This window comes from Pocillopora verrucosa, chromosome 7 (assembly GCF_036669915.1).
Source record: "Pocillopora verrucosa isolate sample1 chromosome 7, ASM3666991v2, whole genome shotgun sequence".
NCBI classification, from domain to species: domain Eukaryota; kingdom Metazoa; phylum Cnidaria; class Anthozoa; order Scleractinia; family Pocilloporidae; genus Pocillopora; species Pocillopora verrucosa.
Window position 1 is genome coordinate 17,731,578 of NC_089318.1, and position 18,371 is coordinate 17,749,948.

Consider the following 18,371-nt stretch of genomic DNA (forward strand, 5'->3'; position numbering starts at 1 on the left):
AAGATTTAACACTGTATATTCGACCAGTGGAGGGCATCACTTATTCTCTATTAAGAGAAAAAATAAAATCTTATTCCGAATTGGCGAAATAATTTCCTTTCCGATTTACAATAGACATATTTCAATTGTTCAATTTCAGTTTCCTAGTTTTCATCTTTCCCGTTTAAGTAACGTCCATTCACGCCGCACTTCACCTTTATTGTTTATGGATCAAAGAGATGGTAAGGGTTTGTACCCGTGAAGTGGTTTATGTAAAAATTAAAGATTTTAGGTATAAATCTGTTGAAATATTCGGTGAGATCGAGGAACAATCGTCATTGTACAATTATAGTCCTATCTGGAATGTTTTTGTTTTTTGGTTATTCTAAACCGAAAAAAATTGAAGGGTTACTTTAAGCTATCGGTGCATAATAGTCGATGCACACAAAGCTCAATTTTACTCAGTGAGATATGAAATTTTTGCTACTAACCACATATTATAATTTTCAAAGGCAAATGCCCTTCGATAGTTGTGGTTGCTTCTGATTGTTTAAAAACCATGGAACTTAATGGGCTCACTCCAAAGCCTGAAAAGGCCACTAACCGTAAAACCCTCATTTCATCATGCAAGACCTGCACGGAAAGTCGCCTATGAAAACTGGTCGTAATATAAGTTAACAAGGGGATGGGAAGAAAAAATTAATTTCTTATCCCTTGACTTCCTTCTTCATCAGCTGTCTTCGACTATAGATCCATGCAAACTAGATCATCTCTTTTAATTTGTGCTTTTATTTTTCACACTACAATCAAAAGCTTGAAGTTTAAACATTTGACAAACTTGCACTACAACCCAGGAAAAGCTACTAACAGCTCCATTATAACTGCTACCCTTAACGTTGTTGGCACGTTTTTTTTTATCAGTCTAACGCACTTTGTGAAGCATCCAGTAGGCTCGGTTGTAGTAGTTGGCATCAGCACCGACAACAACAGGTGAAGTAAGGCCATTAGCATTCTTCCATCCACCTTCTGCTCCACGATTCCCTTTAATCGGTGGACCAGTTTGAAACAGGAGCCTCTTCGTGAAGATGTTTTCAATGAAGTACCTGCCATTACTTACTGGAGTAATCATCCAGTAGGCTCGATTGTAGTAGTTGGCATCAGCTCCGACAACATCAGGTGCTTTGAAGCCTGAACCAGCCGCCCACCCATGCTCTGCTCCACGAGGCCCTTTTATGGCAGGGCCACCTTGAAACAAGTACCTTTTCGTCTCGGGGTTTTCGATGAAGTATTTGCCACCACCTCGAGGAATGATCTTCCAGTAAGCTCGATTGTAGTAGTTGGCATCAGCTCCGACAACAGCAGGTGCTTTGAAGCCTGAACTAGCCGCCCACCCTTTTTCTGCTCCACGAGGCCCTTTTATGGGAGGGCCGTCCTGGAACAAGAGGCGTTTTGTTTCGACGTTTTCAATGAGATATATTCCCTCGCTAATACCTAAGAGTTAAGATTTCAACAACGTCAAATATTACCAACAAACACATGTATTTTAAGACGCTCTCTCTCTAAGATCCTCATAAAAATTTTTCGTTCATCTCACGGATATCCTAGAAACTTGGCATCTGAATTACACTCTATGAGGTTAGCTTCAAAATACATTTCCTTTGGATTCATGACCATTTGTCTGTTTTTTGATTGAGGTCCCGTGGGACACAAATTGGTCATTTTGTCCTTCAATGTTCTTGACGTTCACATAATACCGCTTTAAGAAGTGAAATTTTGACTTCAAGCACATCCACTTCTACAACTTAATCAAAAATAGAAAACATGGGCACACAAAAAATCCACGTAATTGAACACACTTGTTTCATGGTTGGGGCTTCGTTAAGGGCCACTAACATTACTTGGGATACACAGAGAACTATAGAGGTCTCGCATTTATTGTTATCTAAACTAAGTTTTGAATAAGGCACGCTCTCGCGCCAGTTGCGCTCCTGTCGGTGGCGAAATTTGAGAGGGAAGGATACTCACTTAGGAGCCCCTTCACTTGAGATTAGGATACGGGAAGGGCTTTGCTTTCTACACATAATGGAAATCTAAGCACGGTGAAAGGAAATGGGAATGCCTTGCAATTGGTTACAGTAAGAACGTTCGCACCTAGAAACAGAGCTAATCAGGTTTCGCTGCAAAATGAGTGTATTCAAATGAAATTTAATAACGACTTGTCATTCCGTTCTTTTTAAAACAGACCACGAGCTCCGAAAGCTTTGCGTATCACTTTAAAAGCCCAAATTATTAAAGCGCTTATCGAAGCTAGGCACAAACTAGCGCATGCAGAATTATTATTGATGGGGAGTCAGTCCACCGAGAACAATTCACAGTGACATTGGACAACACGATATTTTGTATTACCTTGAAAAAGTAAAGAAAAAAAAACCTTTGCAATCATCGACAGATTATGATGGACTTACCTTCTTCACAAGAACCTCTTTTAGCAATTTCAAGCTTATCAGCTGTATCTGAAAAGTAACAATATTCAAACAAAGTTTTATTGAAAAAAATCGTATATATTTATGCCAATTTGACCGCCCGGATAATCAGTCGATACCTCGGGATCGAAAACAGGTGTTTCTAAAAAACAAGAGAGATTGGGATCACGCTGATTTTCTTGTGGAAAATGAGTATGTTTAAAATAAAATTTCAACACTCTATATTATATTGAGCTTTGCCAGAAATGCTAAGGAATAAGACAAGAAAAAATATACTAAAAGGGAAAAAAATAAATCGTTTTACTATGTTGAAAGAGCTGCATGCGCCAAAGATTGCTGGCCCCTCCTTTAACTAAAAGGAGAGGTGCAAAAAAGGGAGGAGGAAACTGATTTAAAAATAATAGAAGTCTGATTAGTTAAACTGTTGTTGGATGTTTCACACCGTGTTAGAACTGAGGTAGATTCTAATAAAACTGTTAAAAACTGAAACACTTACCAATCTTCTCGTCCTCGTTCAGCGCGACTTCGGTGTTCTGATCGGTCTCGAGTGGAAGTGACTTGGCCAGAGCCAAAGTTATCAAAAACAAGACAAGGTCCTTCATTTTCTTTTGAAAAAGAAACAAACAAACAAACAAACAACGAATTCAGAAGTTAATATGAAGGAAATGAGCATGTAATAAGTTTTGAAGGAATTGTTCTAATATTCATATGAATCTGTGGAGCAATTCTGGGTTGGACGGTTTTGGGTTCGAGTCCTCGTTCACTTTGTTGAGTTTCCAAGCGAGACAATTTTCTGGCAATGCTCACTGCCAGGAGTTGCGAGAGAACTGGATTAGCTCTATAAACTCTATCTCTTCGGCGACAAATTTGTAAGAATCCGGCTTTGAAAAGACGCCTTTCCCAATATTCGGATTTGTGAGTTAGAATGCTCATGAACAGCGTACGAGGATTGAAAGGAAATAAACCTTCTCAAACGAAAAAAGATTCTTCGATGCGTCTCCGATAATAGCGTCTTGCATCAAACACGAAAAGAAGAAAGCTTGCAAGCGTTACTTACTCCGTTGGACGTCGTTGTTCAGTTTCCTCCGTTACTGACTTTGTAGTGACTCTTCGTTATAGGTTAGCTCTCCGCGAAGAACTGAACGAATGCAATAGTTTATCTCCTTTTACGCGGTCAAAATTGTTGAATAATCGAATGTAAAAATTGACATCTATACATAACAAAAAATTGATTAAACCTTAATTTGCAGATGGTCAAACATGTAAGAGGCATCAGTCGCATCTTGGAAACAGGAAATGGTTGTCTGCTTATTTGCTGAAAAACATTATTATTTTTACTCTTGAGGTTTGACAGTTGTCATAGCTAAAAAAGTTAACCCTTGGAAATTCGGAAATTTTTCATTAAATACAAGTATTACATAATGAAAGCAGTCTAATTCAAATGAAATGAACGCTTCGATAAACATGCACTGCAATTAAAGCAAAATTGTGTTTACTTATCACGTCCACTGATTAGTGAGAGGTAATAACTTGAGTGTTTACATAACGTTATGAGATACGAAATAATACGAATTTTATGAATGATGTGAAATAATTGCTTACTTGTTACAGTTAAACAAAAATATGAAACAATACTTCCCATCAATATCGTGAAAATAAAGAATTTCCGATTTCAGTGATAACTCAAGTATTTGAAATAAAACGCGTATACTAAAATAGGAAAGGATTAGTTTGTGCAGTTATTGCTAAATTACTTGATTCAGAACTGCACGTTCGTTTGTCTACCTAGAAATGTAGATACTCCTATTTAGATAATAAGAAAAGGGTATTCAATTTATTCAATAGAGGCGACTGTTTTCGAAAGGTTCTAATATATTTACAAAGTGCCCACACGACAGCTCAATACTGATAATTTCATAAATATTTGTAAAGCTGGGTTGAAACAATTTCCTAAATATTCCTGTTTAAAAAGATGATTTCTGCTTCAGATATTAATGAATATTTAGTCCAGAAAAATACACTTATGCAGTATGTACATTTAATAAAACGTACGAAACAGGCAGGGCCCCTCTGGAAACAGGCAGAGTGAAAAAAGTTAAAACTTAACTCTGCACGATTTCTTTTGCTATTAATGTTAAAAGGGGCTATAAAAAACATCATTGTTTAATACTGCTTAGTTACTAAACAAAGATAAACACAAAGGAGGGTGTTAATGTCAAATTAACACCATAATAAATTCACCGCAATTAAAGCAAAATTGTGTTTATCGTTTTATACCCACTATTTAGTGATAGGCAATAATATAATTTGAGTGTTTATTCATCGTTACGAGAAATGAAATAATGTGGATTATATGAATGGTACGAAAAAATCATTGCTTATTTATACATGTAATAGAAAAATAAAAATTTCAAACAGTACTTCCTATCGACATCTTAAAAATAAAGAATCTCAAATTTCAGTGATACTCTATACCTTGACCAGATAACGTTTACAAAGCTAAGTTGCCATAATTAGACTCGTTTTCAGCAATAATCGGTAAGAACAGTGTTTCTACAAAAATATTTCACAAATCATGATATTTTATACGCTAACTTACAACCAAACTTTGAATTACAAGTAAAAGGAAATACAAAAAAGTGGAAAACTTTGGTAAGTGCAATAAGTGACAAATTTTGCACAGATCTTTACCTTGAAAAGTGATCAGCTCACACCTCGACGAGTGTTCAGGTGAGGAGTGAGGAGTGAGGAGTTCAGATGGCCGGCGAGCCATAGAGAGGCTCCCAGGCATCATTGAGACGAGATCATTTTTATGACCCTAAGTAGTTATAAAAAGCGCGTTCTGGCACACTTTGAAAACAACCTTGATTTCAAGGCAACTCATGAATTAACCTTGATTTGAAGTCAACCTTGATTTAAAAAAACAGTTTTGACACATTTTCAAAACAACCTTGATTTCAAGGCAATTTGAATTTTTCATAACGTCTCACTCGTGAATTTTGAATAGAGTGTGAATATTATCAAAATCTTTCGGACGCGTCCGAAATTTTTCTAATTTATTTCCTTCAAAAGTTTTTCCGAAGCATCCGGATTTTTGACATTTATTTTCTACAAATATTTTTCTAAGGCGTCAGAATTTTCTCATTTATTTTCTTTTAAAACTTTTTCTGACGAATTCGGAATTTTTCGCGTTTTTTTTTCTACAAAAATTTTTCTGAGGCGTCCGAAATTCTTCTCATCTATTTTCTAAAAAAATGTTTCCGGAATTTTTCTCATTTATTTTCTTAAAAAGTTATTCTGACGCGTCATAATTTTTCTCATTAATTTTCCACAAAAGTTTTTTCTGAAGCGTCTGAATTTTTCTCATTAATTTTCTTCCAAAGTTTTCCTGACGCGTCAGAATTTCCTCATTTATTTTCTTCAAAAGTTTTTTTCGACGCGTCCGGAATTTTTCATATTTGTCTTCTACAAATGACCCTCAGAAGTTTCTATTTATTTCAAAGTTATTTTCCTTCAAACTGTTTCGGACGTGTCAGAATGGACAAGAATCGCTTTTTAAAAAATTACGAAACGATCTTGCGCAGATGAAGGAAATGTTCAAGAAAAAACATGAAGATGTTATATTAAACCTCGTGCATCATACTATAAGCTACCTAAACATAATGACATATAAGCCCGGTTTGCAGAAAACGTGATCAAATTTAAGGATTGGACTTAATTTCTTAGTCAAATTTAGCCCCTGGCGTGATGTTGTTGTAAAGTACATGGAATGGCTTTATTTGAATACAGAGGCGCGTACTTGCAGTTCGCGCAATTTCTTTCGCTCTAGTACCTCGACTGAGTATGCTGATCATAAATCTTTTCCAGCAACGGAAAGTTATAAACTAAACGCTGATTTTGTCGTTTAATTCTCGATGCGTTCAATACGCGAACATTTTGATTTTCCTACCGAAATTTCCGTTTTTTCCGTCTAAATGGTAAGCACCCCAGGACTCGCATGGAATAATTTATTATGTACCTGGCATAGGTAATTGTCTGTTGTTAGAATACATCAGTTGGGCATAAACCATTCCCCCTTCACATAGTCCTGATGGCAATGAAACTGGCTCTGTTTGGCCACCTTATGATGTTTTATATGGACTCTATGCATCGCCTATCTACTACAATTAGTTATAATTTATGAGTCATGCAAGAAGTAAGGGTAACGGTTAAAAGCGTACCGCTTTAGCCAAGACACAAGTTTCATTCCTTGGAATATTAAAATGAATAAGCCGAATAATTCGTTTGGTTTTTGGCAAGGATTTAACTGCCACAGCAAGTGGAACGACAAAACTGGTGCTCTTATTGGGATTATTGGCTTTCCAGCAAATGACCCATTCGAAGTCCAGAGTAAGGTTTGGTACGAGGGGAGGTTGGTTTGGCATGGTCGATTCGAATTCATGTGGAAAAGAGTTACAAACCACGGAGCACATAAGGGCATTTTGCTGCATTTTTGTCCAGTAAAGTCTAAATACGTTGATTTAAATCATTGAAAAGGCTTTTACCGGCTAAGTATTTAAATAACTCCTAAAAACGGCTGATTACTGGGAAAACAAAGCATTACAGGGCATTACCATGAGAAATCAAGCCGGCCCATTTTAACAATAGCCATGGCCGAGAACAAATGGTACTTCATAGGAAGGTGGCTGTGTCGGTAGGCGGAATGATCACAATAAGGGCTAACGTCGTCTTTTTTTCCGAATCTGCAAATTTTAAAGGATGTAATCCAATATTTATTTACAGAAAATGTAGCTTGTGCTTCATGCCTTTTTAATTAATAGTTTCCTAGAACAGATTGCGTTGCTCTGTTTGTGCTGATATCAACAAAATAATATTGAGAAATAGCACCCGCGCAGAGTCTGTTGTGTATTTTTTGTCGAAGATACCGAGCCGGCAACCCCGATACTTGATGATGAGGGTGGCTAAGGAGGTTCTTGATCCCTTGTTACCTTCACAAACTTTCCAGTGTTCTCTTGTTCCCGAAGCTTTTTCGAAATTGTCCCGATTTCGTTCAGCCGTCATTACTTTTCCATTACGGTTACAGCACCGAGGCACTAGCTGCCGAATCGTAAACTTTTGGACCAAGTGATGGAAGCAGAAGCATACAAAGTGAACCTAACGTTAAAACAGATGCTAACCACAGGCAGACCGTACTCTGTCCTATTAGCCTCTAGTGTATAGCGGTGATTAATTTGATTTCAGCAATGTCTCTGAAGTGTCGAAATATGCAACTAACAGCCCAATTTCGATGTTTTAAAAAGCAACTTAAGCAATTAAGGCATTGTTACAAGACTTTGTGGTATAAACCCCTTTGTGGTAAAAACCCCACAAAGTGGAAACCCGTGAAGTGGTTTATGTAAAAATTAAAGATTTTAGGTATAAATCTGCTGAAATATTCGGTGAGATCGAGGAACAATCGTCATTGTACAATTATAGTCCTATCTGGAATGTTTTTGTTTTTTGGTTATTCTAAACCGAAAAAAATTGAAGGGTAACTTTAAGCTATCGGTGCATAATAGTCGATGCACACAAAGCTCAATTTTACTCAGTGAGATATGAAATTTTTGCTACTAACCACATATTATAATTTTCAAAGGCAAATGCCCTTCGATAGTTGTGGTTGCTTCTGATTGTTTAAAAAACCATGGAACTTAATGGGCTCACTCCAAAGCCTGAAAAGGCCACTAACCGTAAAACCCTCATTTCATCATGCAAGACCTGCACGGAAAGTCGCCTATGAAAACTGGTCGTAATATAAGTTAACAAGGGGATGGGAAGAAAAAATTAATTTCTTATCCCTTGACTTCCTTCTTCATCAGCTGTCTTCGACTATAGATCCATGCAAACTAGATCATCTCTTTTAATTTGTGCTTTTATTTTTCACACTACAATCAAAAGCTTGAAGTTTAAACATTTGACAAACTTGCACTACAACCCAGGAAAAGCTACTAACAGCTCCATTATAACTGCTACCCTTAACGTTGTTGGCACGTTTTTTTTTTATCAGTCTAACGCACTTTGTGAAGCATCCAGTAGGCTCGGTTGTAGTAGTTGGCATCAGCACCGACAACAACAGGTGAAGTAAGGCCATTAGCATTCTTCCATCCACCTTCTGCTCCACGATTCCCTTTAATCGGTGGACCAGTTTGAAACAGGAGCCTCTTCGTGAAGATGTTTTCAATGAAGTACCTGCCATTACTTACTGGAGTAATCATCCAGTAGGCTCGATTGTAGTAGTTGGCATCAGCTCCGACAACATCAGGTGCTTTGAAGCCTGAACTAGCCGCCCACCCATGCTCTGCTCCACGAGGCCCTTTTATGGCAGGGCCACCTTGAAACAAGTACCTTTTCGTCTCGGGGTTTTCGATGAAGTATTTGCCACCACCTAGAGGAATGATCTTCCAGTAAGCTCGATTGTAGTAGTTGGCATCAGCTCCGACAACAGCAGGTGCTTTGAAGCCTGAACTAGCTGCCCACCCATGTTCTGCTCCACGAGGCCCTTTTATGGGAGGGCCGTCCTGGAACAAGAAGCGCTTTGTTTCGACGTTTTCAATGAGATATATTCCCTCGCTAATACCTAAGAGTTAAGATTTCAACAACGTCAAATATTACCAGCAAACACATGTATTTTAAGACGCTCTCTCTCTAAGATCCTCATAAAAATTTTTCGTTCATCTCACGGATATCCTGGAAACTTGGCATCTGAATTACACTTTATGAGGTTAGCTTCAAAATACATCTCCTTTGGACTCATGACTGATTTGTCTGTTTTTTGATTGAGGTCCCGTGGGAGACAAATTGGTCATTCTGTCCTTCAAAATGTCCTTTTTTTTTTTTTTTTTACGAAAGTGAAATCTTTCCGCTTCCCTCCAAATTTAATTCAAAGCCTTATCCTACCACATGATAAAATTTATATGTCCTCTTATTACTAGGATGTTCTTGACGTTCACATCGTACCGTTTTAAGAAGTGAAATTTTGACTTCAAGCAAATCCACTTCTACAACTCAATCAAAACTCGAAAACATAGGCACACAAAAAATCCACGTAATTGAACATCCTTGTTTTATGGTTGGGGCTTCGTTAAGGGCCACTAGCATTACTTGGGATACACAGGGGACTGTAGAGGTCTCGCAATTATTGTTATCTGAACTAAGTTTTGAATAGGGCACGCTCTCGCGCCAGTTGCGCTCCTGTCGGTGGCGAAATTTGAGAGGGAAGGAAACTCACTTAGGAGCCTTTTCACTTGAGATTGGGAAACGGGAAGGGCTTTGCTTTCTGCTCATAATGGAAATTTCAGCACGGTTAAAGGAAATGGGAATGCCTTGCAATTAGTTACAGTAAGAACGTTCGCACCTAGAAACAGAGCTAATCAGGTTTCGCTGCAAAATGAATGTATTCAAATGAAATTTAGTAACGACTTGTCATTCCGTTCTTTTCAAAACAGGTAACAAGCTCCGAAAGCTCTGCGCATCACTTCACAAGCCCCAATCAATGAAGCGCTTATCGAAGCTAGGCATGAACTAGTGCATGCAGAATATTATTGATGGGGAGTCAGTCCACTGAGAACAACTCACAGCAACATTGGAAAACACGATATTTTGTATTACCTTGAAAAAGTAAAGAAAAAAACCTTTGCAATCATCGACAGATTATGACGGACTTACCTCTTTCAGCAATTTCAAGCTTATCAGCTTTATCTGATACCTCGGGATCGAAAACAGGTGTGTCTAAAAAACAAGAGAGGTTGGGATCACGCTGATTTTCTTGTGGAAAATGAGTATATTTAAAATAAAATTTTAACACTCTATATCATATTGAGCTTTGCCAGAAATGCTAAGGAATAAGACAAGCAAAAATATATTAAAAGGGAAAAAATAGATCGTTTTACTATGTTAAAAGAGCTGCGTGCGCCAAAGATCGCTGGCCCCTCCTTTAACTAAAAGGAGAGGTGCAAAAAAGGAGGAGGAAACTGATTTAAAAACAGTAGAAGTCTGATTAGTGAAACTGTTTTTGGATGTTTCACACCGTGTTAGACCTGAGGTAGATTCTAATAAAACTGTTAAAAACTGAAACACTTACCAATCTTCTCGTCCTCGTTCAGCGCGACTTCGGTGTTCTGATCGGTCTCGAGTGGAAGTGACTTGGCCAGAGCCAAAGTTATCAACAACAAGACAAGGCTCTTCATTTTCTTTTGAAAAAGAAACAAACAAACAAACAACGAATTCAGAAGTTAATATGAATGAAATGAGCATGCAATAAGTTTTGAAGGAAATATTCTGATATTCATATGAATCTATGGAGCAATTCTGGGTTGGGCGGTTTTGGGTTCAAGTCCATGTTCACTTTGTTGAGTTTCCAAGCGAGACAATTTTCTCGCAGTGCGCGCTCTTACTTTCTGCAAATTATCGATGATTTTGAAAATGCTAGGAGTTGCGAGAGAACTGGATTAGCTAGACTCTATAAACTCTATCTCTTCGGCGACAAATTTGTAAGAATCCGGCTTTGAAAAGATCCCTCTCTCAATATTCAGATTTGTGAGTTAAAATGCTCATGAACAGCGTACGAGGATTGAAAGGAAATAAACCTTCTCAAACGAAAAAAGATTTTTTCGATGCGTCTCCGATAATAGCATCTTGCATAAACACGAAAAGAAGAAAACTTGCAAGCGTTACTTACTCCGTTGGGACGTCGTCGTTCAGTTTCCTCTGTTACTGACTTTGTAGTGACTCTTCGTTATAGGTTAGCTCTCCGCGAGGAACTGAACGAATGCAATGGTTTATCTCCTTTTACGCGGTCAAGATTGTTGAATAATCGAATGTAAAAATTGACATCTGTACATAACAAAAATTGATTAAACCTTAATTTGCAGATGGTCAAACATGTAAGAGGGATCAGTCGCATCTTGGAAACAGGAAATGGTTGTCCGCTTATGTGCTGGAAAACAATACAATTTTTACTCTTGAGGTTTGACAGTTGTCATAGCTAAAAAAGTTAACCCTGGGGAATTCGGAAATTTTTCATTAAATACAAGTATTATAAATTATACAATGAAAGCAGTCTAATTCAAATGAAATGAACGCTTCGATAAACATGCACTGCAATTAAAGCAAAATTGTGTTTACTTATCACGTCCACTGTTTAGTGATTGGTAATAACTTGAGTGTTAACATAACGTTATGAGATACGAAATAATACGAATTTTATGAATGATGTGAAATAATTGCTTACTTGTTACAGTTAAACAAAAATATGAAACAATACTTTCCATCAATATCGTGAAAATAAAGAATTTCCGATTTCAGTGATAACTCAAGTATTTGAAATAAAATGCGTGTACTAAAATAGGAAAGGATTAGTTTGTGCAGTTATTGCTAAATTACTTACTACTTGATTCAGAACTGCACGTTCGTTTGTCTACCTAGAAATGTAGATACTCCTATTTAGATAATAAGAAAAGGGTATTCAATTTAATAGAAGCCGACTGTTTTCGAAAGGTTCTAATATATTTACAAAGTGCGCACACGACAGCTCAATACTGATAATTTCATAAATATTTGTAAAGCTGGGTTGAAACAATTTCCTAAATATTCCTGTTTAAAAAGATGATTTCTGCTTCAGATATTAATGAATATTTAGTCCAGAAAAATACACTTATGCAGTATGTACATTTAATAAAACGTACGAAACAGGCAGGGCCCCTCTGGAAACAGGCAGAGTGCAAAAAGTTAAAACTTAACTCTGCACGTCAGATTTTTTTTGCTATTAATATTAAAAGGGGCTAAACATCATTGTTTAATACTGCTTAGTTACTAAACAAAAAAACAGTAAGGAGGGTGTTAATGTCAAATTAACACCATAATAAATTCACCGCAATTAAAGCAAAATTGTGTTTATCGTTTTACACCCACTATTTAGTGACAGGCAATAATATAATTTGAGTGTTTACTCATCGTTACGAGAAATGAAATAATGCGGATTATATGAATGGTATGAAATAATCATTGCTTATTTATACATGTAACAGAAAAATAAAAATTTTCAAACAGTACTTCCTATCGACATCTTAAAAATAAAGAATCTCAAATCTCAGTGATACTCTATACCTTGACCAGATAACGTTTACAAAGCTAAGTTGCCATAATTAGACTCGTTTTCAGCAATAATCGGTAAGAACAGTGTTTCTACAAAAATATTTCACAAATCATGATATTTTATACGCTAACTTACAACCAAACTTTGAATTACAAGTAAAAGGAAATACAAAGAAGTGGAAAACTTTGGTAAGTGCAGTAAGTGACAAATTTTGCACACATCTTTAGCTTGAAAAGTGATCAGCTCACACCTCGACGAGTGTTCAGGTGAGGAGTGAGGAGTGAGGAGTTCAGATGGCCGGCGAGCCATAGAGAGGCTCCCAGGCATCATTGAGACGAGATCATTTTTATGACCCTAAGTAATTATAAAAAGCGCGTTCTGGCGCACTTTGAAAACAACCTTGATTTCAAGGCAACTCATGAATTAACCTTGATTTGAAGTCAACCTTGATTTAAAAAAACAGTTTTGACACATTTTCAAAACAACCTTGATTTCAAGGCAATTTGAATTTTTCATAACGTCTCACTCGTGAATTTTGAATAGAGTGTGAATATTATCAAAATCTTTCGGACGCGTCCGAAATTTTTCTAATTTATTTCCTTCAAAAGTTTTTCCGAAGCATCCGGATTTTTGACATTTATTTTCTACAAAGATTTTTCTGAGGCGTCAGAATTTTCTCATTTTATTTTCTATCAAAATTTTTCTGAGGCGTCAGAATTTTCTCATTTATTTTCTTTTAAAAATTTTTCTGACGAGTTCGGAATTTTTCTCCTTTATTTTCTACAAAAATTTTTCTGAGGCGTCCGAAATTTTTCTCATCTATTTTCTACGAAAATGTTTCTGGCGCGTCAGAATTTTCTTATTTATCTTTGTCCAAAGTTTCTCTTACACGTTCGAAATTTATCTCATTTATTTTCTGCAAAGAGTTTTCAGACGCGTCCGAAATTTTTCTCATTTATTCCCTCTTAAAGCTTTTCTGACTCGTCAGAATATTCTCATTTATTTTCTTAAAAAGTTATTCTGACGCGTCAGAATTTTTCTCATTAATTTTCCTCAAAAGTTTTTTCTGAAGCGTCTGAATTTTTCTCATTAATTTTCTTCCAAAGTTTTCCTGACGCGTCAGAATTTCCTCATTTATTTTCTTCAAAAGTTTTTTAGACGCGTCCGGAATTTTTCATATTTGTCTTCTACAAATGACGCTCAGAAGTTTCTATTTATTTCAAAGTTATTTTCCTTCAAACTGTTTCGGACGTGTCAGAATGGACAAGAATCGCTTTTTAAAAAATTACGAAACGATCTTGCGCAGATGAAGGAAATGTTCAAGAAAAAACATGAAGATGTTGAGGTCATTTTCTCGAAATTGGTGGCGGTTTACCCAGTACTAACCGTCGCTTAAAATGATTGACCTGATTTGGTTTCCAAGAAAGACAGGAAAACCTCACCCAGCAAAAATGACGCAGAAAAACTGAAAGACAGTATTCAATGAAATGAAATATTTGCTGACTGCACTAATATACGATTGAATCTTGACAATGAAGATGGATGCATGAAAACACTTGTAAGTAGACTTGATCAAGCTCAAAGGGACACAAGGAGACGTAATGTGTTTTTTTTTCAAACTTGTAGGGATAGGTTTTGAAGTGATTAAAAGGAATTTCAGGAAAGAAAATGTCGCAACTATGGAAGTTGACTGATTGTTCACAAGCCCAGGCTTATTTTTTGATCAATCTTGTTGAGTTAACTGAAAAGTATAACAAGTTAGCTTTCAGTGATTTACCAATGCGCTTTTTTAAGACTAATCTGAAGATTTTCAGGACTATTTGTAGAAGTGATCCCGATATTTTTATCTAATACTTTTTGTGCCTTGGATACCTATCCAGCGCATAAAGTTTAATTCTGTTGAATTTGCATATCTTTAGAATTTATGTCGAGAAATAAACAGAGAAAAGCCATTTAATTTTCTTTCAAATTCAATCTTACTTCGTTATTTTTTCGATCATCTTCTTTTATCTGTTCTCCTATAGCGTCAACATGAACCTTAGATGAGATTTTTGCTTTATTTTTCAACTGTCTTTTCAGTGATTCATACAGCTTAATCTCGTGCAACATTGAGTTGAACTCCATATTAGAGATAGAATTATTTTCAATCGCCTTTGAAAACGACCTGCTTACTGACAAATTTGGAACTTTCAAATGTGCTCGCTCACGATGCAAACTTGTCCTTTCATTTATAACGTAGAGAAAATGTCGGGACCCAAGAGATCCATTAAGATCACTGATCACTTTAAGTGCACCTCCACCAATGTTATTTATTGCATAACCTGCAATTATTGCAAAAAGTTACACATGGGTGAAACAGGAAGACGACTATGTGACCGATTCCGAGAACACCGTTCACGACGTAGAAAGAAATGACAGTGACGCATCTAAACCAGTCGCCAGACACTTTAGTCTCCCTAATCATTCTTTACAGCTTAGGGCAGTTTTCGGCCTTTCCCTCCATCTTGGCAGTTCGGAAAGCCGTAAAACAATTGAACAAAAATTTATCTTCCAAATCGGCACTCTTAATCCTCACGGTATCAACGAGCGCTTTTCATTCACCAAATTTATTTTTATTTTCTCGTCACCATATTCCCTTCAATAGTGTAGCTCCATTTTCTGCATATAAACCCACACACAACCCACAATTCTTTCCATCGCTCTGACGAAAGGCTAACGCTTAAAACGTTAGCTTTTAAACTCTTTACGGTGGCTAATTTACGTTTTCAACTCAGTTGTTAACATTAAATTACATGTGTTTGCCTACTCTGTTATAGTCATGGTGTATTCATAGAACAAAGCAACTGTACTTTTTCACATTTCGCTATTAGGGCAATCTCGTGAAAGCTAGCCCTTTCATTGTTAAGGATCGATAGTCATAATATTGTCCATTCCAAGGCAATTCCTTTAACGAAGGAACTGTTATCTTTTGCAACACACGGTGGAAGGTCTGAAATCACAACCCTTGCTGATGTTCGCCTAATGAATAGGTGAACACCAACAGGGAGCAATGCTGCACGTAATTTGCCGTGACATTTTTTATACCTATCCCGGAAAAGCGGTGTCAAAAAAATAATTTCCGAACCGATATTAAAAGACCGAAAGATCAATCTGAGATAGAAAAGACTTCGAAAATGCCGTAACTCAGCTCAGACATGACACATGTGTAAAAGTTTTGCATATTATTGCTGATGGTACGATAGTTATCACTCGGCTACCAGGCTTGGATATAAGTCAAAAGAGATGAAAACAAATTGCCAGAAATTCGTAGTACTTTTAACCTGATTTCAGCTAAATTTTCTATTCGCTCTGTTGAAACGATACGACTGTAATTCTTAGAACAAAATGTGAAAAAAAGATTGGAAAATAATTTACAAACTAATAAGATACACGAAAAAATTTCTCTGATTGGTTAAATTAAATACAGTTTTCAGGTAATTCGATGCAGAAGAGGGTTAATTCAGTGCAAAGGAGTAACTAACCAGCCTGAATAATTCCTTGAACTGTTTAGCCGGACTTTGAACTTTTTTGCGCCTTAAAGAAGTGAAAATATCATTGCATATTATTGTTTTGATCGTAAGCGGTTATTTTGACCGAACGCACAATGTCAAGTGCAGGGTTTGAATAAATTATTTTTGCACTTGATGCTCGCGCTTTGCCTCTGCATAATTATGATAAGCTATCTCAAAATTTTCATTTATATTATTAATACGTAATCACATGATTTTTCTCGTGCAATTTGGAGTAAATAAGCACTTGTAAATTTTTTCAAAGACCACGAATTTTGTTAGTCTTTGAAAAAAATTTACTCCTGCTTATTTATTCCAAATTGCACTCGAAATCATCTGATTACCAAGACAACCATATGAAAAGCTAATATTCTTAACTTTATCACCCGGATAAATAAATTCTCACAGAGTCGCAGTTTAAAAAAGCCAAGTTTCTCCACTGTTTCAGGGGTGCCAAACGATTGCACTATTTTAGTTCCCAATGAAACACCCGGAGATATAAATTCTCACAGAGTCGCAGCCTAAAACGACCAGCCTTCTCTGCTATTACTATTTCAGGGATGCCAAATGATTGCACTATATTTTAGTTCCACATGAAACACCCGGAGAAATAAGTTCTCACAGAGTTGCATCCTGAAAAAGCCAAGCTTCTCTGCTGTTTTAGGGATGCCAAACGATTGCGCTATTCTAGTTCCCAACGAAACACCCGGAGAAATTCTCACAGAGTCTCTGCCTGAAAAAGCCGAGCTTCTCTGTTGTTTCAGGGATGCCAAATGATTGCGCTATTTTAGTTCTCAATGAAACAACATGAATGAACTGGTCACATGAATAAAATCTTGTAACCAGCATGAATAAAACGTAACAGCTTTGGTGGGAGTGACAGGAGACCGTTCTTTGTTTTGTTTTTTTTTCACTCTCTCGTTTTTAATTTTATGAGTTACCGGAGCCGTGGTAATACAAACCCTTGTTCCAGTAAACCATGTTTAATGAAGCCAAACGCTTTATCATTAAAATCGTTAAATTTTTGCAAACTGTTTAAGAAGACCTGCAGCGTACGATGGAGACGATTGTTTATTCAAAAAAACAACGCATCCATAAAGATTTTTTGTGATCCGCTGTTTGTCCATAATTGCAGCCTTCGACAGCTTTCCTCTAAATAACCGGCATTAAGTTATTTAAGCCTGAAGAGTCTTCCCCCCGCAGAGTACCGATGAGGAAGTCTTTCATATTATCAATAAGCTTATGGCTTTCTGTTGATTATGTAATATCAAGTAAAATTATTAGCTGCTGTATGAGCTGCGAATTGAGAGAGTAGTATGTAAAATAACTTTTGCATCAGTTTAGTAAAGTGATGCTGGAAAACCAGGAATGGAGTGAGCAAATCCATTGAAATGATCCGTTGGAAAAATCATTCACCGAATTTTACCAACGAATAGCTTGTTACACAAAATGAAAAAAGTTGCTTCGCCCTCCTGTCCCTTTTGTCCTTCTGAGTGTCGGACCCTGTGGCATTTGTTTATAAACTGCATGCACGCAAGTTCCTTTTGGAATAGATTCCAGGAGTGGTACTCAATCTCTAGTAATACGAAACTGCTACTGTCAGAACTGGAGGTTATGTTCGGAATTATTCGCTGTCACACCTACTGTTTATTCCTCAACCATCTCATTATTTTAGGTAAATATTTCTTATATGTTAACGTTTTAAATACCATAACGTACCGATTCGATGACTTTGTCTCGCTTGTGCACGAAGTAATTAATCTAGAAAAATATATTGCAGTCACTCGTAAGAAGTAAGTATAGTGTTAGTACATATGTAAGTTTTAATAAATAGAAAAAAATTAAAATTAAAATTAAAAAATAAATAAATAAATGATCCATTGGAAATCATGGGAGCATAAACGAATGAACTCAGATTTTCTAAACATTTATTACGGAGTGTCCACTTAAGTGACCTTACTTGACCAAGTGGTAAAGTGGCAGATGTTTAGTATGTAAATTGTTGTAATAAAGAAGTTTCCAGTGCTGCAAAAAACTCTAAGAACTTTTTAATACGTGACCCACGTGCGTCCTGGCTCATAACGCGGACGAGATGCGAGATTGCTACACTAGACTTGTCTGAAGAGGAACATAATAATACTCTCTTGAAATGTCAACAACCATTAGTTTGTTTTTCCAATAGATATCCAGCTGACTCTGTATTGGTACTTAAACTACTAAAATGAAAGG

General features: G+C 36.6%; 2 protein-coding genes across 2 annotated transcripts; both read right to left on the reverse strand.

Annotated features, from left to right (window-relative positions):
- Positions 1-875: 875 nt before the first annotated feature.
- Positions 876-3,669, reverse strand: LOC131784807 (uncharacterized). The gene is made up of 4 exons (XM_066170028.1): positions 3,520-3,669; positions 2,959-3,067; positions 2,445-2,492; positions 876-1,470 (listed from the first exon to the last, which is right to left on the reverse strand). Exons 2-4 carry the CDS (start codon positions 3,062-3,064, stop codon positions 902-904), a joined length of 723 nt encoding a protein of 240 aa, XP_066026125.1. The 5' UTR covers positions 3,065-3,067; positions 3,520-3,669; the 3' UTR covers positions 876-901.
- A 4,688-nt stretch (positions 3,670-8,357) lies between these two features.
- On the reverse strand, positions 8,358-11,336 carry LOC131784806 (uncharacterized). Its single transcript, XM_059101638.2, has 4 exons — positions 11,179-11,336; positions 10,582-10,690; positions 10,167-10,229; positions 8,358-9,078 (listed from the first exon to the last, which is right to left on the reverse strand). The coding sequence occupies exons 2-4, from the start codon at positions 10,685-10,687 to the stop codon at positions 8,510-8,512; spliced, it is 738 nt and encodes a 245-aa protein (XP_058957621.2). The 5' UTR covers positions 10,688-10,690; positions 11,179-11,336; the 3' UTR covers positions 8,358-8,509.
- Positions 11,337-18,371: the final 7,035 nt, after the last annotated feature.